This window comes from Hyla sarda, chromosome 5 (genome assembly GCF_029499605.1).
Source record: "Hyla sarda isolate aHylSar1 chromosome 5, aHylSar1.hap1, whole genome shotgun sequence".
Lineage (NCBI taxonomy): Eukaryota > Metazoa > Chordata > Amphibia > Anura > Hylidae > Hyla > Hyla sarda.
This window is the reverse complement of record NC_079193.1, coordinates 21,261,062-21,286,338: the sequence shown is the minus strand read 5'-3', so window position 1 is coordinate 21,286,338 and position 25,277 is coordinate 21,261,062. Positions and strand designations below refer to the sequence as shown.

At 45.8% G+C, this 25,277-nt stretch overlaps 1 protein-coding gene across 1 annotated transcript; it reads right to left on the bottom strand.

Annotated features, from left to right (window-relative positions):
• Positions 1 to 3,808: 3,808 nt before the first annotated feature.
• On the bottom strand, positions 3,809 to 16,533 carry C1GALT1 (core 1 synthase, glycoprotein-N-acetylgalactosamine 3-beta-galactosyltransferase 1). Its single transcript, XM_056518970.1, has 3 exons — positions 16,109 to 16,533; positions 10,594 to 11,261; positions 3,809 to 4,632 (listed from the first exon to the last, which is right to left on the bottom strand). The coding sequence occupies exons 1-3, from the start codon at positions 16,332 to 16,334 to the stop codon at positions 4,441 to 4,443; spliced, it is 1,086 nt and encodes a 361-aa protein (XP_056374945.1). The 5' UTR covers positions 16,335 to 16,533; the 3' UTR covers positions 3,809 to 4,440.
• Positions 16,534 to 25,277: the final 8,744 nt, after the last annotated feature.

The window sequence follows — 25,277 nt, the reverse complement described above, 5'->3', positions numbered from 1 at the left end:
GGCCGCCGCCTCGTGCGGAGGTCGACACGCCCCCTTCCCGCGGGCTGTCGGGGCTCCGTACAGGAGATCGCAGGGGGCCCCAGCGGTCGGACCCCCCGCGATCTCAAACTTATCCCCTATCCTTAGGATAGGGGATAAGTTGCTCACCACTGGGTCACCACTGGACTACTCCTTTAAGGGGATGTTCACACACGAGTATTTTTGATGCAGATTTGCTGCCCATTGACTTCAAATCTGCAGCCGTAAATGCGCACACGTGAACGTACCCATAAGGAGTAAGTCAATGACTGTATCTACCGGAAAGGACGATTCAACATAGCTAAATCTGATTGTCAATAGGCTGATTAATAAACTAGTAGAGGGCAACGACCGCTTCAACACAACTTCTAAAACGTCAAGTCCTTTTAGCTTCAGATATAAATATCTACAAGTGTATAGAGGTTAATCAGTGGTCTGTTATGACACAGTAAGAGGGGGCAATCAGTCCACAAGCCGATGCCCCACTCAGGAGAAAACCCTTTCGGGTAATGCAAAATACATGGTGCTGAAAACGACCACTGGAGACCGATCGTTACAATATCTTTTTGTCAAAAAGCTTCCACAAAAGTAAAACATAGCAAAAAGGGACCCCCAAAAATTTAGCTGTAATAAGCAACGTAAGCAGCCAGCAAGCACTCTCCTTTCCTGCAGCGCCTCCAGAGGAAAAATTTAACATTACATGGTACTAAAAGGGGTACTCCCACCCTAGACATCTTATCCCCTATCCAAAGAATAGGGGATAAGATGTCTGATCGCGGGGGTCCCGCCGCATTATTGCATGCGGCACCCACCTGTTTTTTCACCGGAACCGCTGGAGGGTCTGAGTCGCGACTCCGGGAACGGAAGTCCATGACGTCAGGACTCCGCCCCCCGCATGACGTCACGCCCGTCCCCTCAATGCAAGTCTATGGGAGGGGGCGTGACGCCCCCTCCCATAGACTTGCATTGAGGGGACGGGGGCGGAGTCCTGACTTCACGGACTTCCGTTCCCGAAGTCGTGACTCAGACCCTCCAGCGGTTCCGGTGAAAAAATAGGTGGGTGCCACATGCAATAATGCAGGGGTCCCCAGCGGCAGGACCCCCGCGATCAGACATCTTATCCCCCATCCTTTGGATAGGGGGATAAGAAGTCTAGGGTGGGAGTACCCCTTTAAGAGATTAATGAACTTGCATGGTCCTCCTTAAATAGAGATGCCCTTTGAAACTGCCTTCTAACTGAAGAACATTCACTTGGCTGACAACTATCTTTCCCAATCCACCCATATACATGAACGCTCAAGCCAAGTGTTCATGCATTCTGCATGGAGAGAGGGAATAATCCGCTGTCACATTCCTTTAGCGACAAAAGAATATGGCAGCTGAAATTCAATATGCCCGATACTTCTATCCCCCAAATCAGAAGGCCCCCTATACAGGTGTAATGGTCAGCCAGTCTTGTCGAAATCAGCTGGTTTGGCAGACACATGTCTAATGTATATGGGGGCCTTATGAGGGTAATTGAAAATAGGATTTTATTACAAAATAAGACCTTTAATGTGACGCTTCCCTCTTAAAGGGGTACTCCGGGGAAAACCTTTTTTCTTTTAAATCAACTGGTGCCAGAAAGTTAAACAGATTTGTAAATTACTCCTATTAAAAAAAATCTTAATCCTTCCAGTACTTATTAGCTGCTGAATGCTACAGAGGAAATTCCTTTCTTTTTGGAACACTGATGACATCACGAGCACAGTGCTCTCTGCTGACATCTCTGTCCATTTTAGCAACCGTGCATAGCAGATGTATGCTAAGGGCAGCATGGTGGCTCAGTGGTTAGCACTGCTGGCTTGCAGTGCTGGGGCCTTGGGTTCAAATCCCACTAAGGACAACAATAAATAGTTATTATTATAATGACGTCAGCAAAGAGAATTCCAAAAAGAAAATCATTTCCTCTGTAGTATTCAGCAGCTAATAAGTACAGGAAGGATTAAGATTTTTTAATAGAAGCAATTTACAAATCTGTTTAACTTTCTGGCACCAGTTGATTTAAAAGAAAAAAAGGTTTTCACCGGAATACCCCTTTAAGCTATTATGCAGCAAGTATAAGGCAACTGCTTAAATGGCAACAATGTAACATTGTTATTGCAGCACAGGATATCTATACGGTGGGAGGAAAAGTATTCCCAGTCAAGGAGAACTAGCACCATTGCTGGACAGTTTTCACAAATAACAGGAAGCAATTTCAGGAAGCACTCCAGGTCTTTTTTTTTTTTGCCCATATCATGCACACTCACCCTCAGTAGTCCTAGAGCGCAATCTGTTTTATCCCAGCTCAGCTGCATATTTGTGTTTCATTACCCCAACTCAATCATGTGATCACAGGTCTGACCTACAGAAAATCAGTGTGTGTGTCAGAGGAAGTGGTCAGTCCTAGGTCAGCTTCCTGTACACTACAGGATCACCTAAGACCACTTCCTCTAAGCTCTGTCTGTATACTGCTGCTGTCATCTCTAAGGGAGCAGGATAAAGTAGTTACGCATCTCTTCTGAGGTAGTGTTCACAAATTTTTTTTTTTTGTTTTTTTCTACGCTAATTACTGGAATTACTATTAGCTGTAAAATATGCCAGTTCCACACAGATTTGGGAAATCGTAGCATAAAAAGCTAAAATGCTGAAAAAAATGCTGTAAATACACAACATGTGAACACAGACTTAAGACTTCAAATCTTTATAAGGCACCTCAATTATTATAATTTTTGTAATTTTTTTTTTTAGGTCAAATCACTTTCCCCCCATGGCAATATTTCTCTAAAAGAAGCATAAGAAACTTGTCAAAACTGTTTGTGGTATGAACCGAACCTAACCCGCTTAGGAGTCGGGTTGCTGGAGTTTTGTCCAGTTATTAGGTTGGTCTCAATTGGTGAAATGCAGTGCTGAGACTCCACCCCCTCTCTCTACAAAGCCAGAGGATTCATGGTAAATGTAGGCAGCATAAGAAATCATTTCTGTTCTGAAACAGCACAATTATTATGGCTGCCACATCAGCTAAAAATTCGAGGCATACACAAGAACCCCTACATTAACGGAAGACGTTCACCCGCGCACATGAATATTAAAATCCAGCCGGCAGCGCCCCAAATTACCAAAGACAGAAGAGGGTCTTCAGGTGGGACCTGGCGCCGGATTGCAGGTAGGTATAGGAGTCAGAGAATCCACATCGGTCTCCCGTTCACCTTCACTATAACACGGTGTATTGGGTTTAGTACGGGTGACCGCTTTCCTTTAATCTCTAATAAGCACTATATAAGCAAAACATTTCTGGAGTGCTTCCTTAAAGGGGTACTCCGGCGCTTAGACATCTTATCCCCTATCCAAAGGATAAGGGAAAAGATGCCTGATCCCAGGGGTCCCGCCACAGGGGACCCCCGTGATCTTGCACGCCGCACCCCGTTAAAATCAGTCGTGTTCGCTCCGGGTCTGATTACTGTCGATCACGGGGCCGGAGTGTTGTGACGTCACGCTCCGCCCCCCCTCAATGCAAGCCTATGGGAGGGGGCGTGACGCCCCCTCCCATAGGCTTGCATTGAGGGGGGCGGAGCGTGACGTCACACGGGGCGGAGTCTTGACGTCACAATGCTCCGGCCCAGTGATCGACAGTAATCAGAGCGTGTTCGCTCCGGGGGACTGATTTTAACGGGGGTGCGGCTTGGAAGATCACGGGAGTCCCCAGCGACGGGACCCCCGCGATCAGGCATCTTATCCCCTATCCTTTGGATAGGGGATAAGATGTCTAAGTGCCGGAGTACCCCTTTAAGTTCTTCTCTGCAATTCCAATCTTATCTAGGGCATGGCAAGATTCATTCCCAAAAAGTACTGTTCATGTGTCCTAGAAATTAGATTAGGACACTTGCTGGGTGGCTGCAGTGTCCCTCCACAGTCAGAAGAGAGAGAGACAGGGCTGGGTAAACCCTTTAAAAGTAGAAGTGAAGTGTAGGAAGACCCAATAGACTTGCGCTGTCTCATACGGCCTCCACCTGCTTCATCCTAGGACTCCGCCGTGCAGGATGCGATCTTCTAATCACCATGTAAGCTGCATCATCCCAAAAAAATACATTTCTTTAAAATACAAGTGGAATGTATAATTCCTTTATAAAATAAATATCCTCTCCGAGAGTGTTCAACGCTTTACTTTACCAGTGTCCCGTTAGAGGACACAGTCCCAATGTCTTCTAGAAGATTACACCTTTGTATACAAAAAAAAAAAAAAAGTTGCATGATTGTCAGTAAAAAGGCTCACAGAAATTCATGCGATTTTTTTTAAAGAAAAAAACAAAAAACACAAAGCATTGCACGATTCTGAACGCCGAAAGGTCAAACAAAAAGGTTCACAATTTTCTTTTTTGATCCCTTTTTTTTTTGTGTGCATTATTCTGCTTTTACATCTTTTTCCACTTTGTCCTTCACGTTGTTATGCTCCAGATTATTTTGGGAGTCCGGATTGTATCGGAACATGTACCCGTAAGGACGGAGGTGATGCACCAGATACTCCAACTGGTACATTGTTGTGGAGTCCACATAGTGAAAGGAAACAGCCAAGTCAGAGCAGCAGCCGGGACCCTAAAATACAAAAATATGTTAATATGTTATCACTGCTAGGCCACACGGTACAGAACAATTCACAATGCCTGTGTTTTACAATAATCCATATTTAAAGGGGTACTCCGCTGCTCCAGCTTTCGGAACATTTTATTCCGAAGGTTGGGAGCAGGTGGTCGTGATGTCACGACCACGCTCCTAGTGAAGTCACACCACACCCCCTCAATGCAAGTCTATGGGAGGGGGCGTGGTGGCTGCCACGCCCCCTCCCATAGACTTGCATTGAAGGAGCGTGGTGTGACATCACAAGGGAGCGTGGCCATGTGGTCAGGAACGCCGGGTGCTGCACATCTTATTCCTCATCATTTTGATATGGGATAAAGATGTCTAGGGGCAGAGTACCCCTTTAAAGAAGGGCACTTTTCTTTTTCCATATTTTGGTACTACTCCATGTTCCTCTCTGAAAAGTATGAAATTAGACACAGGTAGTAATGCCTCCCTGTGTATTTTTGTACATAATGCAGTTACAGATAGTACTGCCTCCTTGTTCTTCTCTGTAAATGATGTAGTTACAGATAGTACTGCCTCCTTGTTCTCTCTAAATGTTGTAGTTACAGATAGTACTGCCTCCTTGTTCTTCTCTGTAAATGTTGTAGTTACAGGTAGTACTGCCTCCTTGTTCTTCTCTGTAAATGTTGTAGTTACAGATAGTACTGCCTCCTTGTTCTTCTATGTAAATGTTGTAGTTACAGATAGTACTTCCTATTTGTTCTTTGTAAATGTTGTAGTTACAGATAGTACTGCCTATTTGTTCTTCTCTGAAAATGTTGTAGTTACAGATAGTACTGCCTATTTGTTCTTCTCTGTAAATGTTGTAGTTACAGATAATACTACCTCCTTGTTCTTCTCTGTAAATGTTGTAGTTACAGGTAGTACTGCCTCCTTGTTCTTCTCTCTAAATGTTGTAGTTACAGATAGTACTGCCTCCTTGTTCTTCTCTGTAAATGTTGTAGTTACAGTTAATACTGCCTATTTGTTCTTCTCTGTAAATGTTGTAGTTACAGATAGTACTGCCTATTTGTTCTTCTCTGTAAATGTTGTAGTTACAGATAGTACTGCCTATTTGTTCTTTGTAAATGTTGTAGTTACAGATAGTACTGCCTATTTGTTCTTCTCTGAAAATGTTGTAGTTACAGATAATACTGCCTATTTGTTCTTCTCTGTAAATGTTGTAGTTACAGATAGTACTGCCTATTTGTTCTTTGTAAATGTTGTAGTTACAGATAGTACTGCCTATTTGTTCTTCTCTGAAAATGTTGTAGTTACAGATAGTACTGCCTATTTGTTCTTCTCTGTAAATGTTGTAGTTACAGATAATACTACCTCCTTGTTCTTCTCTGTAAATGTTGTAGTTACAGGTAGTACTGCCTCCTTGTTCTCTCTAAATGTTGTAGTTACAGATAGTACTGCCTCCTTGTTCTTCTCTGTAAATGATGTAGTTACAGATAGTACTGCCTCCTTGTTCTTCTCTCTAAATGTTGTAGTTACAGATAGTACTGCCTCCTTGTTCTCTAAATGTTGTAGTTACAGATAGTACTGCCTCCTTGTTCTTCTCTGTAAATGATGTAGTTACAGGTAGTACTGCCTCCTTGTTCTTCTCTGTAAATGTTGTAGTTACAGATAGTACTGCCTCCCTGTTCTTTTTGGTAAATGATGTAGATACAGATAGTACTCCATGTTCCTTACAGTAACTTATGTAGGCACAGATACTATTCCCTCCCTGTTCCCCAGCTCCCTGTATAAAATACAGGCAGAGAGAAATCTATGTAATGTCAGATTTAGCCATTATCACTGATGTCTTATTTGGCACCAGTTACTATATGCCAGGACCAGAGAACAAGGAGTGCCGAGCCCTTTACATACTTTTAACACAGTGACTAAGGAATGCTGGAACCTAAGCGTAAATCCCAACCGGAAAGACCGGTTCACGATGAAAAGAAAGGATTACAGTTATAGGCAAGGTGACACCCTATACACAGGTATATACTGTAACAATGTATTTTTATCATTTTCATCATGAGTTTCCAGATGCAGTGTACATGGCTGGTGTCGAATACCTATTTATAACAAAAAGGGTATGAAACAGTGCAGCCTATCCCCCATTTGTTACCTACCTTCCTGCTGCTGGCGCTCAATCAGATCGATCATAAAATTATCTCACTGGGTGAGAGCTCCACAACTACTGCTCTTGTAGGTTGTTTATGGTATGTAGTGGTTGGTACCTTCATTTAGGGCTGGGCGGTATACCGGTTCATACCGAAATTTTTGTGCTGCACCATATGAATTTTAACCCATACCGCAAAACCGGTTTGGCCCCTCCCCCTCGGGAATGAATGAATGATCAGCCCAGCGCTGCGCTGTCCCCACATCGGGGGACTAATCCTATGTGACCTGCGAGCGCTGTTCTGCCCCCCCCCCCCCCCAATTAATTATTAGCCCAGCGCTGTCCCCATCAGGGTCCTACTCACATGTCACCCGCATGCGCTGCCCTCCTCGTCCCGTTTGTTGCGGCCGCCGGCACCGACACACTATACCAGTGGCCTCCAACCTGCGGACCTTCAGATGTTGCAAAACTACAACTCCCAGCATGCCCGGACAGCCGTTGGCTGTCCGGGCATGCTGGGAGTTGTAGTTTTGCAACATCTGGAGGTCCCCAGGTTGGAGACCACTGCTCTATACTGTGCGGTATCCCTACGCCCGGGCTGCAAAAAACAAAACAAAATAAACTTTAACTCACCTCCTGTTGGTCCGGTACCGGCCTCACTTGTTTCCTGGGGACAGCCGTTAGCCTATCACCAGCCGCAGCGATTTTCCGCCTCGGCCGGTGATAGACTGAGCCCACTGTCATGTAAGAAGCCGGCTCCTCACATGACAGTGGGCTCAGCCTATCACCAGCCGAGGCGGAACATCGCTGCGGCCTGGTGATAGGCTGACGGCTGTCCGACATTCCCGTCTCCAGCGTAAGGCCGACGTAGGTGCGTTAAAGTTTATTTTGTTTACCTTCTGCAGCCCGGGCATAGGGATACCGCACAGTATAGAGTGCCAGCGCCCGCAACAAACAGGACGAGGAGCTCAGCGATATGTGAGTAATTACTCCGATGGGGATGTGGACTGAAAATTAATATTAGGGGGGGGGGGGCTAGGAAATCCGTTATATACCGTGGAACCGCCAAAAGTTAAAAAAAATTACTGTGATACACACATTTGGTCTTACCGCCCAGCCCTACCTTCATTACAATTTTTTTTTTACTGGTATTTAGAGATAAAATTAGCAAAGAGCTTATTGGGATATCCCCTGCCCTCGTGTGTGAGCACCAAACCCCCCCTCTTTTTTTTTTTTTTTTTTTAGACCAGCCTGAGCATAATTACTCGTAAAACACAGTCCCTGGAATGCTCGTAATATGCACTGAAAGTGTACCTGTCATTTAGAAAGACCTTTTTGCGTGTCCTAGAGGCATGTCGAAAGGCTTGAAAGTTGACCCTACATGGAAACACTAACACTTCGCAATGAATTTTACTGTTACGAAACAAAAGTTGCTTTCAAACCCTAGCCTAAGGGGGCAATGTGCTACCATTTGTCTCTGTAAGTCCCTTTAGCTATATGTTTCATTGACTACAATGAGTTACTGCAGGATCAGAGGTCTGGAAATTATAAAAAAAAACTACTTGTCCAAGGGACTTAAAACAGAGCAAAATCTACTTGTCCCTTGTGACGATCCACTTGTCCTGGCACACAAAATTATTTTAAACCAAAATAGTCTGTAAAAAAAGGTCTTTATTCGTTTATTTCATTTTTTCCTCCTCGCCCTATAAGAGCCATAACTCCTATTTTTCCATCTATAGACCCATATGAAGGCTTGTTTTTTGCGGGACCAACTGTACTTTGTAATGACACCTTTTATTTTTCTATAACATATGCTCCCAAACAAAGAAAGAATTATTTGTGAGGTGAAAATGCAAATTTGGCGATTTTTTTTTTACGCCATTCACCTTGTGGTCAAACTTACATGGTATTTTCATACTTTAGGTCGCCCTGATTACAGCAATACCAAATTTGTCTAGTTTCTGTCAAATTTTACTAATTTAAAATTCTAAACTTTTTAGAATTATAATTTTTTTTTTATTTCCATTTTCTGACCCCTAACACATTTTCACATACTGTGCTGTATAAGGGCAATTTTTTGCGCCGCAATCTGCTGTTTTTATCGGTACAATTTTGGTATTGATCAGACTTTTTGATCGCCTTTTACTTTATTTTTTCTGGATATGTTTTTTTTTAATGTTACTTCTATTGACCATGCAGGATTTATAAAGTTATATTTCAAACCCTTAGGACCACAGGTATTTTCATTTTTGCACTTCCGGATTTTCCACCCCCACCTTCTACATTTTCCACCTACAGACCCATATGAGGGCTTGTTTTTTTGCGTCAACCATTTCACCACAAAATCTACAGTGAAACCAAAAAGATAAATCTTTGTGGGGCAAAATTGGAAAAAAAAAAAAATATATATATAAAAAATTGCATTTTTTGGGAGATTTCGATTCTACGCAGTGCACCTTTCAGTACAAATGACACCTTGTCTTTATTCTGTAGGTCCATACGATTAAAATGATCCCCTACTTCCATAGGTTTGATTTTGTTTTACTTCTTTAAAAAAATTACAAACTATTTGTACGAAAATGTGTATGTTTAATATTGTCATCTTCTGACAACTATAACTTTTTTATTTTTTTGTATACGAGGATGTGTGTGGGCTAATTTTTTGTGCACTGATCTGAAGTTTTTATTGGTATTATTTTTGTTTTGATGGGACTTTCCCTTCCCACTAGCTCACCAGGGATGGCTAAAAGGTCCATTTAGACACTGCTGTTAACTTTGACAGTGGCAAGCTAAAGGGTTAATAGCCGGCCCCCAGCTACTGAAATCAGCTGAAGGCGGCCGGGTCTGGAGCAGGTTCAATTCAGGAGCCCGCTCCATACACCCTGAGCACCGCCGGTTGTCTGGCTGGCTCTGCTAGCTCGAAGCAGGGCTAAATGTCAGCAAAATTCACCTGCCCGGCACCGGGAACTGCATGTCCTGGGTGTTGGGCGATAGGATTTCCACATCCCTGAGGATCATGCTTAAAGGGGTACTCCGCACCCCTAGACATCTTATCCCCTATCCAAAGATGTCAGATCGCTGCTGGGGACCACCGGGATCTCGGCTGCAGCACCCGCCTGTACGGCTTCCGGCAACGCTGGAGGCTTTGGATCCCGACCACAATGGCGGAAGAGCGTGACGTCACGAGTCTGCCCCGTGTGATGTCACGCCCCGCCCCCTCAATGCAAGTCTATGGGAGGTCCGTAATGCCCCCTCCCATAGACTTGCTTTGAAAGGGCGGGGCGTGACATCACACGGGGCGGAGTCGTGACGTCACGCTCTTCCGCCATTGTGGTCGGGATCAAAAGCCTCCAGCCTTGCCGGAAGCCGTACAGGCGGGTGCAGCAGCCGAGATCCCCAGCAGTGGGACCCACGCGATCTGACATCTTATCCCCCATCCTTTGGTTTTAATACAAGTTGATAATTATTCAGTATACGTTTGATCTAAAGGTCTAAAATTTGCTTCCAGTCCCTACTAAAACATCCTGTATGTGCAGCGCTGTCATTCATAAGCGTGTGTAGCCTATATTGTAACCAAAACCAAGCCACTTTCCTTCCTTACATTACAGTTGTCCTTGTGGAGTCCTGGGCAGGTGCCAGGGCTGTACGACATGAGGCATAAAGCCTGTGCTAGATGAGCTGAGACGTACACATTCCTCACAGATTACTTCCAGTTACTTAAAGGTGAAACTCATCTGTAGAAATCTTTATCCCACAAAGCCATGATCTCAAAGAGGCTTAAGTTCCTCTGCAGCACAGTATAACATCCGTTGTCTTACCTCTATGGCAGGATAGTAGTTGTAATTCCAATACCAGAAGGTCTTTGGCAAATATCCCTGGATAAGATGATGTTCGGGGACAAACGGGTGGAAGGTCTCCTTCCCGCTGGTGTCTCTTGAGTCTCCAGCCTTGACATTAATATTCTCCATGCACTTCCCGAGCGCCAGGTCCTCCACAGATGAGCTATGGGTACATTTCTCCTCCTTGAAGGCATTCACAAACCTTACTAAAGCTTCCTTGCTGAGAACATAGCCAGCCCCTCCACTCATGTAACCCTGTTTGACATAAGGCTTGAACCTCCGGCCAAAATAAATGGGCTCTTCCGGGCTATACTTGGACAAAAGCCACCGCAGGTTGTCAACCACAACATACGTGTCGTCGTCCGCCTTCATAAACCAGTCGGCGTCTCCCAGGTGATGGTCATGTACGTACTGGAAGGCCTTAATGGTTTTCCAGTAAAGCTGGTCCCTGCCCTCCTTGGTATCCAGCCCCACGGTGGGGAAGTCTTTATTTTCTTCCGAACTCATATACAAGACCTTATTGCACCGCTGCGCCCACGTGGCCTTCACGTGTTTCGTCTTCTTGTCCAGGTTTTGTGGGCCAGTCATGACCCAGCACAGGATTCTCACCTTTTTGTGGAGGTCTTCAGAAACATGGACGTCCTCATCTGAAGGAGACAGACAGAAGAGTTTATAGACAATACCATTTTTTTGGGAGGCAAATGATTTAGAAGGGTCATTGAGTTTTCAGGGGAGTCTTACATTTAGGGGCCTCACATGAGGTACAAAAACATCTCTTGCTGTGGAGGACCTGTACTGTCCTTTAATATGAAAGAATATTGTAATGCCAAATTGTAATGCCCCACAATGCCAAATCCCCCCCCCCCCCCCCCCATGCCAAATCATTCTTCAATCAATCATACTTCTTACCTGGCCAGCAGGCAGTGATGAGTGACACTACTCTGCACCTCGCTGAGGGCAGCTGCCTGAAATGACGAGTGACGTATGGAGGCGCAGAGTAGTGTCACTCATCACTGCCTGCTGGCCAGGTAAGAAGAACAGGGGGATGAGGGAATGGAGGAATGATTTGACGTGGGGGGATGATTTGGGGGGGGGGGGTTATGATGATTTGGCACAGTGGCATGGGAGGGATGATTTGGCACAGGAGGGGGGGGGATGATTTTGTACTGAACAGACAAGTACTTTATGGAGGGGCTGTCCACATCAACCCCTTTTTTTTCAACTTTTATAGCCCATCAATTAGTCCAGGGGTCTGACCGCTATGACCCGGGAACACATGTGCATCATCCCTATTCAGAGAGTACTTGGGGTCCCTTATTTTTAGCAAAAATAGGGGTCATATAGCTCCGTACCCCACAAAACTAACCTTATGACAGGTGTTGCAAAATTACAACCCTCTACAAGTCTTCTGAGGTTAGACTGGAATTTCCTGTCAGATATTTGGCAATAGTTCGACGTTGCGGCCATGGGCAGCCATACCTTCGCTGTGTTCTAAAATAAACCCCCGGTGTGTGCGTTCCCCTGCCTGGAGTTCATATCACATTCATGGAGTATGTTTACTCCTAATGACAATAAACCACCACATCTCTACTCACTACACATGATGATGATGATGATAAGGATGAGGTGTGACGCACAGTACACGGAGGTCAACAGGTGAGGAACGCCCATTTTGTCTCTTTGCTATCAGCGAATGGGAAAGCGGTATGGAAACAGGCGTAGAACAGGTTACACGTGAAGGAATTGTGTCACTGTGTTGATCTATTTTCTAGGAGGGCACAGGGGTTCCCATAACCATAAAAGATACATATATACACTCTGTCTGAGAGAACGGAGGGCATGACAATTGTGACTACAAGCCGCCATGTCTACTCCCCGTGACTGGATACCATGTGAGGGATAGTCTCATATGCAGAATCCCAGATGTTCTTCTCATCTGTCAGGTCTTGGGGCTGGTGTGTGGGGCCCCAGGGACCTGATAGGTTCTCTTAAAGGGGTACTCCGGTGAAAACCTTTTTTCTTTTAAATCAACTGGTGGCAGAAAGTTAAACATATTTGTAAATTACTTCTATTAAAAAAATCTGAATCCTTCCTGTACTTATTAGCTGCTGAATACTACAAAGGAAATTATTTTCTTTTTGGAATGCTCTCTGATGACATCACAAGCACAGTTCTCTCTGCTGACGTTATTATAATAATAATAACGCTTTATTTATTGTTGTCCTTAGTGGGATTTGAACCCAAGTCCCCAGCACTGCAAGGCAGCAGTGCTAACCACAGAGCCACCATGCTGCCCTTAGTATACATCTGCTATGCACGGTTGCTAAAATGGACAGAGATGTCAGCAGAGAGCACTGTGCTCGTGATGTCATCAGTGTTCCAAAAAGAAAGGAATTTCCTCTGTAGCATTCAGCAGCTAATAAGTACTGGAAGGATTAAGATTTTTTAATAGAAGTAATTTACAAATATTTTTTACTTTCTGCCACCAGTTGATTTAAAAGAAAAAAGGTTTTCACTGAAGTACCCCTTTAAAGGGGTACTCCACCCCTAGACATCTTCTCCTATCCAAAGGACAGGGGATAAGATGTCTGATCGCGGGGGTCCCGCCGCTGGGGACCCCCCGCAATATAGCATGTGGCACCCACCTGTTTCTGCTCCAGAAGCACTGGAGGGTCTGGGTCCCGACCACCGGAACGGAAGTCCGTGACGTCACCACTCCGCCCCAGTATGATGTCACACCCCATCCCCTCAATGCAAGTCTATGGGAGGGGTTGTCACGCCCCCTCCCATAGACTTGCATTGAGGGGACGGGGTGTGAAGTCACACGGGGGCGGAGTTGTGACGTCCCGAACTTCCGTTCCGGTGGTCGGGACCCAGACCCTCCAGTGCTTCCGGAGCAGAAACAGGTGGGTGCCGCATGCTATATTGCGGGGGGTCCCCAGCGGCGGGACCCCCGTGATCACACATCTTATCCCCTATCCTTTGGATAGGGCATGGGATGTCTAGGGGTGGAGTACCCCTTTAAGTTACTTTCCATCCACAAGAACGGAGACAACAAGCTGGTTGTCGGGGGCCTGACTGCTGAGAAACTCCTAAGAAATTAAAACTGGAGTGTGCATGTTCAGTCACCGCTCCATTCCCTGCCTATGTGGCTTCTGTATATAGCAAAGTTCAGTGCCAGAGTCCCACAGTAAGTGAATAGGGGGGTGGCTGAGCATGCAGGCTGCTGTCCCTCTCACTATGAGGAAAAGTGTTCTCCGTTCTTGTGATCGGTTACGGTCCCAGCAGTCAGACCCCCACCAATCAGCTAGTGCACACTAAGGGCTCTACAATCGGTCAGACCCTGGGTCAGTCTTGTGCACACTAAGGGCTTGGATCCACATCGAAATAAGATTATTTACATAAACCCTCCAGTTTCCACATGGAATTTAGAAAATAATTTTCTTGCGTTAAGAATCTATTAGGATTGTCCCGATACCATTTAAATATTTTTTTAAGGGCTCACCCATTGCTTATATTACTTACTATTCCCATAGGGAACTATTACATACAATCTGTAGATTGCATACAGTGATCAATGCTCAGCCATAGCATAGTGCTGATCAGTGTTATCGTTGCTCCTTTACTGTCTGCCATGGCTGGCTGCAGTTCAGCAGTGTACATAGGGTTAAGTACTGGGGACATTAAGTATTGGGGACATAAGTACAAGTACTCGTGCAAATGTCCAGTATCGGGGCATCCCCAGTATCGATCATAAAAGAGACACATGGAAAGTTTTGTTCGGTTGGAGACTGAGTGTTCAGACCGGGACCAATCATGAGAATGAGCCAGAAGCGCACTCTTAGCGCGTTCTTTCCCGGCTCTGTGTCACGTGACCGGGATGGACCGCATGTTAGGACTCCATGTATTATTACCACATACACAGCGCTGTCCCACACAATCCATGTTTAATTATGATTTCTCAGGAGGGAAACTCCCAAGAATTAAGGTGTGAAGTGAATTACAAACCTCCTAGATGTAATAGAAGGACCTGACGCCCTGGATACAGAAATAACCTGCCATTGGACGACTCCCCAGGACGGATCAAACCCGGTGCAGAGGATCAGTGGGGTAGTGGCTATACCAATCATAGTCCAGCTTTCATGATTCAGATGACCTGTTAAAAATGAAAGCTGGAATGTGATTGTCTGCTGAGGATGACTGCCCCAGTAGTGTTTTGCACAAGATTTAAAGGGGTACTCCGGCGCTAAGACATCATATCTCCTATCCAAAGGATAGGGGATAAGATGCCTGATGGCGGGGGTCCCGCTGCTGGGGACCCCGTGATCTTGCACGCAGCACCCCGTTTGTAATCAGTCCCCGGAGCGTGTTCGTTCTGGGTCTGATTACCGGCGACCACAGGGCGGGCAGTGTGTGATGTCACGCCTCCGCCCTCATGTGACGTCACGCTCCGCCCCTCAATGCAAGCCTACGGGAGGGGGCGTGATAGCTATCACGCCCCCTCCCATAGACTTGCATTGAGGGGCGGAGGCGTGATGTCACACGGGGGCGCAGGTGTGACGTCACACGCCGCCGGCAATCAGACCCAGAACGAACACGCTCCGGGGACTGATTACAAACGGGGTGCTGCGTGCAAGATCCCAGGGGGTCCCCAGCAGCGGGACCCCCGCGATCAGGCATCTTATCCCCTATCCTTTGGATAGGAGATATGATGTCTTAGCGCCGGAGTACCCCTTTAATAACTATCCATAAGACATATGTAATGGACGGCTCTGCATAATAGAGAAGGGGAGACATGTAATTTTTGGGGGTAAGGGCTCTTCAGGGAAGCATTGACCAGGGGGGCACAGCTGAGGCTCAGGGCTACTCACGGCACAGTCAGGAGGTCAGTACACTTCAGTGAGCACCACCAGGCTTCTTCGGGCTGCTCGGGGGGGGAGGGGGGCGCTGCCATTTTGGGGTAACGACCTAACAGAGAGCACCGCCAAGGGGTGACATTTTATAGAGCACAAACTTCTCAGGGGGCACCTCCGAAGGGGATTAGCATTCTTCAGTGGCCCTCCCAAAGGGGTAGTTTAGGGTCAGCTCTCCTTAGTGGGCACAGTGGTGGGGAGGACAGTGCTCCTCAGCGCACCACCAGGGCTCAGCACTCCTCCTGGGGGCACAGCTGGAGGTCAGTGTGGTCAGTACTCCTGAGGGGGCACAGCTGGAGGTCAGTGTGGTCAGTACTCCTGAGGGGGCACAGCTGGAGATCAGTGTGGTCAGTACTCCTGAGGGGGCACAGCTGGAGGTCAGTGTGGTCAGTACTCCTGAGGGGGCACCCTCAAGGCTCAGCACTGCTCAGGGGGCACCAGTGTGGTCAGCACTCCTCAGGGGGCACCCTCCAGAGATCAGTGTGGTCAGCACTCCTCAGGGGGCACCCTCCAGAGATCAGTGTGGTCAGCACTCCTCAGGGGGGCACCCTCGGGGGGCACCCTCGGGGCTCATCACTCACCGTGGTGCTGCTGGGCATCAGCATTGAAGTCCATGATGTGCCCGGGCAGCTGCTGGTGCTCATGCTGCTCCATGTGCCTCCCGTGCGGGTCGTTGTGCAGCATGTCGGCCGGGTGCTCATCCTTCTCGTGCAGGGCGATGCTGACGATCACGTAGCAGAAGATGAAGCCGATGGCCAGGCCGAACAGGAAGGTCGCCAGGCTCAGCACCGACTTGATGGGAGCCATGTCCTGTGTCACCCGGCGGCGGGCCCCGTCACATCGCGCTCTGGCGGCTGACTGCCCGCACAGCTCACCCGGGAACTGCTGAGAGTCTCCGCCGCCGCCCAGGCCCCGCCCACCGGAGCCATCAGATGACACCGTCCCCCGGCGAGGAAGCGGTTAACACGCTCTCAGGCATCAGCTGGCCACTTCCTTGCGCCTGACGTCATCACGCCCACACCCCCAGGAGAGCCCTCCAGGGTGGTCACGTGAGCCCGGCTTGTCAATCATCTTCCCTTCAGTGACTGACAGGCTGTAGGCTCCTCCCTGATTAGTCTATGAGGTTCCTGTACAGGATAGAAGGGTCTGTTTACATTTGTGCTGGATTATTGGAATTTTCCTATGTATATGGGTCACATGTTTTTAAGGCAGTGCTGATAAACCTTTCCTTCTCAGGCTGTTGTAAAACTACAACTCCCAGCATGCCCTGACAGCCGAAGGCTGTCAGGGCATGCTGGGAGTTGTAGTTTTGCAACAGCTAGTGAGCCACAGGTTGGGCAACACAGAATTAGATGGTCTTCCATTCTCTACAATATTAACTGATGGTGGTCAGGGCATGCTGGGAGTTGTAGTTTTGCAACAGCTGGAGAGACAACACCGAATTACATGATCTTCCATTCTCTACAATATTAAAGGACAAGGATCATGTGAAAAAAACGTATACGGATAAGTTTTAGATTGCGAGGGCCCGAGCGCTGGGGCCCCCCGTGATCTCATGTGTAGAGCCCCAACTCTCCTATACAGCGGCACCTCACGACTAGAGATGAGCGAACTTACAGTAAATTCGATTCGTCACAAACTTCTCGGCTCGGCAGTTGATGACTTTTCCTGCATAAATTAGTTCAGCTTTCAGGTGCTCCGGTGGCTGGAGACTCTTTCCTAGGACTGTATCCACCATAGGGGCTTCCTAAATGGGACATGCCCCCCAAAAACCATTTCAGAAAAACTTACTCTCCAAAATCCCCTTGTCGCTCCTTCCCTTCTGAGCCCTCTATTGCGCCCGCCGAACACTTTACATAGACATATGAGGTATGTGCTTACTCGAGAGAAATCAGGCTACAAATATAAGTATAAATTTTCTCCTTTTACCCCTTGTAAAAATTCAAAAATTGGGTCTACAAGAACATGCGAGTGTAAAAAATGGAGATTGTGAATTTTCTCCTTCACTTTGCTGCTATTCCTGTGAAACACCTAAATGGTTAAAACGCTGACTGAATGTCATTTTGAATACTTTGGGGGGGGGTGTAGTTTTTATAATGGGGTCATTTATGGGGTATTTCTAATATTAAGACCCTTCAAATCCACTTCAAACCTGAACTGGTCCCTGAAAAATAGTGAGTTTGAAAATTTTGTGAAAAATTTGAAAATTGCTGCTGAACTTTGAAGCCCTCTGGTGTCTTCCAAAAGTAAAATTACGTCACTTTTATGATGCCAACATAAAGTAGACATATTGTATTTGTGAATAAAAATTTTTTTTATTTGGAATATCCATTTTCCTTACAAGCAGAGAGCTTCAAAGTTAGAAAAATGCTAAATTTTCAATCTTTTCATCAAATTTTGGAATTTTTCACTAAGAAGCGATGCAAGTAAAAATTTTTACCAATAACATAAAATAGAATATGTCACGAAAAAACAATCTCGGAATCAGAATGATAGGTAAAAGCATTCCAGAGTTATTAATGTTTAAAGTGACAGTGGTCAGATGTGCAAAAAACGCTCCAGTCCTAAGGTGTAAAATGGCCTGGTTCTTAAGGGGTTTAAGTAGTACTTCCGTGGAAAACTTTTTTTTTTTTAAATCAACTGGTGCCAGAAAGTTAAACAGATTTGTAAATCAATTCTATTAAAAAATCTTAATCCTTCCAGTACTTTTTAGGGTCTGTATACTAAAGAGAAATAAAAAAAAGAAATGCATTTCCTCTGTTGTCATGACCACAGTGCTCTCTGCTGACCTCTGCTGTCCATTTTAGGAACTGTCCAGAGCAGGAGAAAATCCCCATAGCAAACATATGCTGCTCTGGACAGTTCCTAAAATGGACAGCAGAGGTCATCAGAGAGCACTGTGGTCATGACATCAGAGGAAATGCATTTCTTTTTTGGATTTCTCTTTAGTATACAGCCCCTAAAAAGTACTGGAAGGATTAAGATTTTTTTTAATAGAAGTGATTTACAAATCTGTTCAACTTTCTGGCACCAGTTGATAAAAAAAAAAAAAAAAAAAAAAGTTTTCCAGGGGAGTACCCCTTTAAGGTGAAAAAGGGCTCAGTCCTTAAAGGAGTAGTCCAGTGGTGACCCAGTGGTGAACAACTTATCCCCTATCCTAAGGATAGGGGATAAGTTTGAGATCGCGGGGGGTCCGACCGCTGGGGCCCCCTGTGATCTCCTGTACGGAGCCCCGACAGCCCGCGGGAAGGGGGCGTGTCGACCTCCCACGAAGCGGCGGCCGACACGCCCCCTCAATACAACTCTACGGCAGAGCCAAAGCGCTGCCTTCAGCAATCTATGGCTCTGCCATTGAGATGTATTGAGGGGGCGTGTCGGCTGCCGCTTCGTGCGGGGGTCGACACCCGCTATCTGGCTGGAGAGCCGGGGCCCCATACAGAGAGATCGCAGAGGGCCCCAGCGGTCGGACCCCCCCGCGATCTCAAACTTATCCCCTATACTTAGGATAGGGGATACGTTTTTCACCACTGGACTACCCCTTTAAGGGATTAAGCCATTTCCTACCCCAGACACAAGGAATATTAGACAATTTTTATACAGCAGGTATTTTGTGGTGAAAATGGACACAAGTATCGGCTTTTGCCCTCAGTAACCTTCATGTAATGACAGAGGGGTCAGACATCCTGAACACAGGGGAGAAGGGACATTTGCCTGGAAAGTCCCATAAGTCATGTGTTGACCTCAGCCGACCGTACATCAGGCTTTATGTGCCACCATGTGAGTTTGGTCAAATATTTACCCAAGACAGCTGACCGAGCACACAGACCTCAACACAAGAGACAGGACCCAGGAGGCTGCGGCTATTAGGATTCCCTAAGGTTTTCCCTGTTCTATTATTGGCCTGCTGCTGACTCCTTAACCCCTTGGGGACAGAGCCCATTATGACCCTAAGGACGGGAGCATTTTTTGAAAATCTGACCACTGTCACTTTAAGCATTAATAACTCTGGAATGCTTTTACTTATAAATTTGATTCCGAGATTGTTTTTTGTGACATATTCTACTCTTTCATAGTGGTAAATTTTTGTTGATACTTGCATCATTTTTTGGTGAAAAATTCCAAAATTTGATGAAAAATTTGAAAATTTAGCATTTTTCTAACCTTGAAGCTCTCTGTTAGTAAGGAAAATGGATATTCCAAATAAACTATATATTGATTCACAAATACAATGGGGGACATTTCCTAATCTAGTCTATTCTGGGCATGCTTATAGACCAGCGTATGTGGTAGTCTCCTGTCTATTGTGCTCCTAATTTATCAAAGGTCTCACAGCCCTTGATAAATTCTGTGCTCACACTTCAGGGTCTACAGCTTAAACTGCATTTAGACCTGCTCCAACATGGTCTGACATTTCAGCGTATTTTGGGCAGATGCGACTTGTCGCACAAAAGTCGCACTTGATAAATTCAGCACCAATGCATTTTCCAATGCATTTCAGTCTAAAATAGACTTGCATGCATCATGTTCTAAAAATCCTCTACAGCAAAAGTCGCAGAAAAGTCGCATATATTTAGACTGCGACTTTCTGTGCGACAAATTTAGACAGGAAAAACCAGTCTAAATCCTTTGATAAATCTCCCCCAATATGTCCACTTTATATTTGCATCATAAAGTTGACAGGTTTTTACTTTTGGAAGACACCAGAGGGCTTCAAAGTTCAGCAGCAATTTTCCACAAAATTTTCAAAATCGGAATTTTTCAGGGACCAGTTCAGTTTTGAAGTGGATTTGAAGGGCCTTCAAATAAGAAATACCCCACAAATGACCCCATTATAAAAACTGCACCCCTCAAAGTATCCAAAATGACATTCAGTAAGTTTGTTAACCCTTTAGGTGTTTCACAGGAATAGCAGCAAAGTGAAGGAGAAAATTCAAAATCTTCATTTTTTTACACTCGCATGTTCTTGTAGACCCAGTTTTTGAATTTTTACAAGTGGTAATAGGAGAAAAAGCCTCCAAAAACCTGTAACCCAATTTCTCTCGAGTAAGGAAATACCTCATATGTCTATGTCAAGTGTTCGGCGGGCGCAGTAGAGGGCTCAGAAGGGAAGGAGTGACAATGGGATTTTGGAGAGTGAATTTTGCTGAAATGGTTTTTGGAGGGCATGTCACATTTAGGAAGCCCCTATGGTGCCAGAACAGCAGAAAATCCCACATGGCATACTATTTTGGAAACTACACCCCTCAAGGCACGTAACAAGGGGTCCAGTGAGCCTTAACACCACGCAGGTGTTTGACGACTTTTCGTTAAACTCGGATGTATAAATGAAAAAAAAAGTGAGAATTCACTTGCGATTTGCACCGATCGCCGACATGGGGGGGGTCTAATGACCCCCCTGGACATTTGCACGGGGTGCCTGCTGATAGATATCAGGGGAAATTCCCACAGGCGTATGCATACACCCTTTGTCCCCAACAGGTTAAAGGGGTACTTCACTGGAAAATATTTTTTTTTTAAATCAACTGGTTAAAAGTTAAACAGATTTTGTAAATTACTTCTATTTAAAGATCTTAATACTTCCAGTACTTATCAGCTGCTATATGCTCCACAGGTTCTTTTCTTTTTGAATTTTCTTTTCTGTCTGACCCCAGTGCTCTCTGCTGACACATCTGTCCATTTTAAGAACTGTCCAGAACAGGAGAAAATCGCCATTGCAAACCTATCCTGCTCTGTACAGTTCCTAAAATGGACAGAGGTGTCATCAGAGAGCACTGTGGTCAGACAGAAAGGAAATTCAAAAAGAAAATAACTTTCTGTGGAGCATACAGCAGCTGATAAGTACTGGAAGGATTACGATTTTTTTAATTGAAGTAATTTACAAATCTACAATAACAAAGGCACGTGTGTGCACTCACCGCTCAGCGGAGACAGCTTGGCATGGGAGTCTGGTTCAAGGAAGGCTGGATCACAGCATCGGTGCAGGTAGAAGGGCGCTTGGAGCGCCCTTCTACCTGCACCGATGCTGTGATCCAGCCTTCCTTGAACCGGACTCCCATGCCGAGCTGTCTCCGATGAGCGGTGAGTGCACACACGTGCCTTTGTTATTCTACTTATTGATACTTCATACCCTTCGTATGTGCACCCCACAGGAGACCTACTAGGGGCCACTGAGACCTTGCAGTACCCTTGAGACAGGTGTAGTAACACCTTAGTGTGCCCTCTCCTATTCTTGCTTCTTTGCATTGCACCTAATTTACAAATCTGTTTAACTTTCTGGCATCAGTTGAGTAAAAAAAAAATGTTTTCCATGGGAGTACCCCTTTAAGGGAGCATATCAGACAGCAGACATGTACTGTATAAGGGCGAATAAGGTCAAGAAAGACTAAACATTAAAAAGGGTCCACATGTGGCTGCAGACGGGAGATGTACTTTATTGCAACTCTTTTTGGTAGTTAAAAAAAAAAAATGCAACTTTGCAATGGTGAAAGTATCTGAGCAACAAGGGTCAAATTGTGATGCTTAGACAATAGGGTTGGAGCATCTCCAGAAGAGCCGGTCTTGTGGGCTGTCTCAGTATGCAGTGGTTGGTACCTACCAAGAGTGCTCCAAGAAAGGACAACCGGTAACCGGGAAGAGGGTCATGGGGGTCCAAGCTCATTGTTTGTTGGTGTGAAGTGTGTGCTGGTGAAGGCTAGTCTGTCTTGTCCGATCCCATAAAAGGGAGTTTGAGAGCAAACTGCTAAAAAAAAGTCTTGCTGTCTATGATAGAAAGGACAATGGCAAAGAAAGACTTCTGGACGTGATGGGATTCAATGGTAAGAGAATTACTTTATTCAAAACAATGCAACGCGTTTCACCGCAGGTGCGGCTTCATCAGGCATTGATGCCTGATGAAGCCGCACCTGCGGTGAAACACGTTGCATTGTTTGAATAAAGTCATTCTCTTACCTACCTGACGTGTCTACTCCTGACCAGCGCCATTGAATCCCATCACTTCCAGAAGTCTTTCTTTGCCATTGTCTTGTTCGGATGGGAAGGCTGCAGGCTGGACCCTGTGTGGTGTCCCGGCACCGGATTGCATCCGTTGCCTTGTGGTGGGGTTCCCAAAGTCAGAGTCCCTAGGTGTAGGTGGGGTCCTCATCCTTATCTAGCTCCTTGTCACCCCTTTTGTAATTAAAATGATTTACATTTAATGTATATATTTATGTAGTAGGTGTACTTGCCTAGTTAGCGTCGCAGGACCTGCGGGTCACGTGATGCGTTCCAAAGACCTTTGGAGGAAGTCAGGTGTTTACCCATCAGGCTATGTAACGGCGACAGCTGACTTGGACCAATCCAAAACGGCCCTGCCCAGATAAGGGAGCGGGGCCATTACTCTCTCTTTCCTCGTGGGCTGTTGACAGGGAAGGATCTGCGCTGCTGTCATCAGTGAGTTAGGCCCGAGCCTTGCGGCGACAGCTGATCTTTACAAAACTGTGAGTGTATCAATCCCTAAGCACTCTGCAAGATCACCGGACCTTATCTAACCCCTAAATCCAGACGGATCTTCGCAAATTACCCTAAATTCTAAGATGTATATCAAAAGTCAAGGTCCGCAACAACTGTCAGTCACTGAAGTGTATGGAGACTGTATTAATGAGACTGTTATTGTTCATTGGATGTACCGCAAGTTTTTAAGTAAAGTTATCCAAGTTCAAGTTCAACTACCTTGTGGACCTTCAGTCATTTTATACATGCACCTATCGTTACTGGGAACGGTGGCGATAGGCCGGAGAATTACCTCAGCATACTAGCCCTCAGCCTGGAGTCACGAACAATAGGGTTAACCTTAACCCCTGATATACTGAAGCAACACCCTGACTACACTACCCCTACCCCTGTCTTTCATCTACGCTGACCACTGTTGTGTGTGAGCTTACACAACCGCACTCGGTAAGGCTATTTCCAATTTTACCTTCTGGACCCTTCACCTGCAGTATTACTCTATGGAGCGATCTCCCTTGTCTTTTATGATAGAAAGGAGTCAGATCACACAGTATATGGCAGCTTGCTGTGTATGAGGCTGTATAGCAGCAGACCAGTCAGAGGGCCCATACTGACCCCTGTCCACCACCAAGTGTCTGCAATGGGCACCTGAGCATCAGAACTATAAAGCAATGGAAGAAGATGCCTGGTCTGATGGATTACAATTTCCAGGCGTGTTTGTGTCACTTCCCTTGTGTAAAGATGGCACCAGGATGCCCTATGAGAAGATGACAAGCCAGTAGGGGCAGTGTGATGGGCAATGTTCTACTTGGAAAACCTTGAGTCCTGGCATCATGTGGATGTTACTCTGACACATACCAACTACCTAACCATTGTACAGACCAACTAATGGGACCAACTAATGGCAGTGGCCTCTGGCCACACTGCAAACATTGTTCATGGATGAGGAACATGACAATAAAATCAAGTGGTGACCCAACCAGAAGATTCCTCAGATCTCAACCCCATCGATCATCTTGTAGAAAAAGGATTCCTTTGGGTACTGCCTACTTTGCCAGACAATAAAATTCACCCTTATTCTCCTTTCTAATTTTCCGCGCGTAGAAATTCCGATTTCTGTGTCTGCAGAAAGAATGAACAAGTCCATTCTTTCTGCGGACTCCGCATGGAATGCATTGCCGTCTATGAGACGGTGCATTCCCAAGCCGTCCTAGCACCGGCATGTTATTGCCAGCGCCCACAGTTTGCAGAATGTCCGCACTGAGTGTTTCAAGTCTCCTTGTGGGGCTAAAAAAATTTATAAAAAATTATTACAAATGTTAAAAAAAGAGAAAGAACACAATGAAACTATATTGGTGATTCCACCTCTGTAACAACCTGATGCTATTTAAACTTTATTGTGATGACTGTAAAAAAATAGTAAGGCTGCTTTCACACTTAAGAAATGTCCGTTTAAAGATCAGTTATAATGACCTGTTAATAAAACCATTAAAAACGGCTGTTACAAAATCCCATTATAGTCTATGGGATTTTTACATTATCAGTTTTAAAGGGGTACTCCGGCGCTTAGATATCTTATCCCCTATCCAAAGGATAGGAGATAAGATGCCTGATCGCAGGGGTCCTGCCGCTGGGGACCCCTGTGATCTTGCACGCCGCACCCCGTTAAAATCAGTCCCGAAGCGTGTTCGCTCTGGGTCTGATTACTGCCGATCATGGGGCCGTCATCACGGGACGGAGCCTTGACGTCACAACGTTCCGCCCCCTCAATGCAAGCCTATGGGAGGGGGCGTGACAGCTGTCACGCCCCCTCCCATAGGCTTGCATTGAGGGGGCGGAGCCATTACCTCACAATGCTCCGGCCCCATGATCGACAGTAATCAGACCCGGAGCGAGCACACTCCGGGGGCTGATTCTAACGGGGTGCGACGCGCGAGATCACGGGGGTCCCCAGCGATCAGGCATCTTATCCCCTATCCTTTGGATAAGATGTCTAAGCGCCGGAATACCCCTTTAACCCCTCATAGCCCGTTATTAATAATGGACGTTATTTTTGTGACGGGAGAAAAATAGTGCAAAATAACCTCCGTTATTAATAACTGGCTATGACGGGTTAAAACGGATAATGTAAAAATCCCATAGACTATAATGGGATTTTGTAATGGCCGTATGGGATTTTGTAACGGCCGATTTTAAGGGACATTATAAAGGGTCTTTAAAACGGATGAATTTATAGTGTGAAAGGGGCCTTAGAGTTGCTGTCTT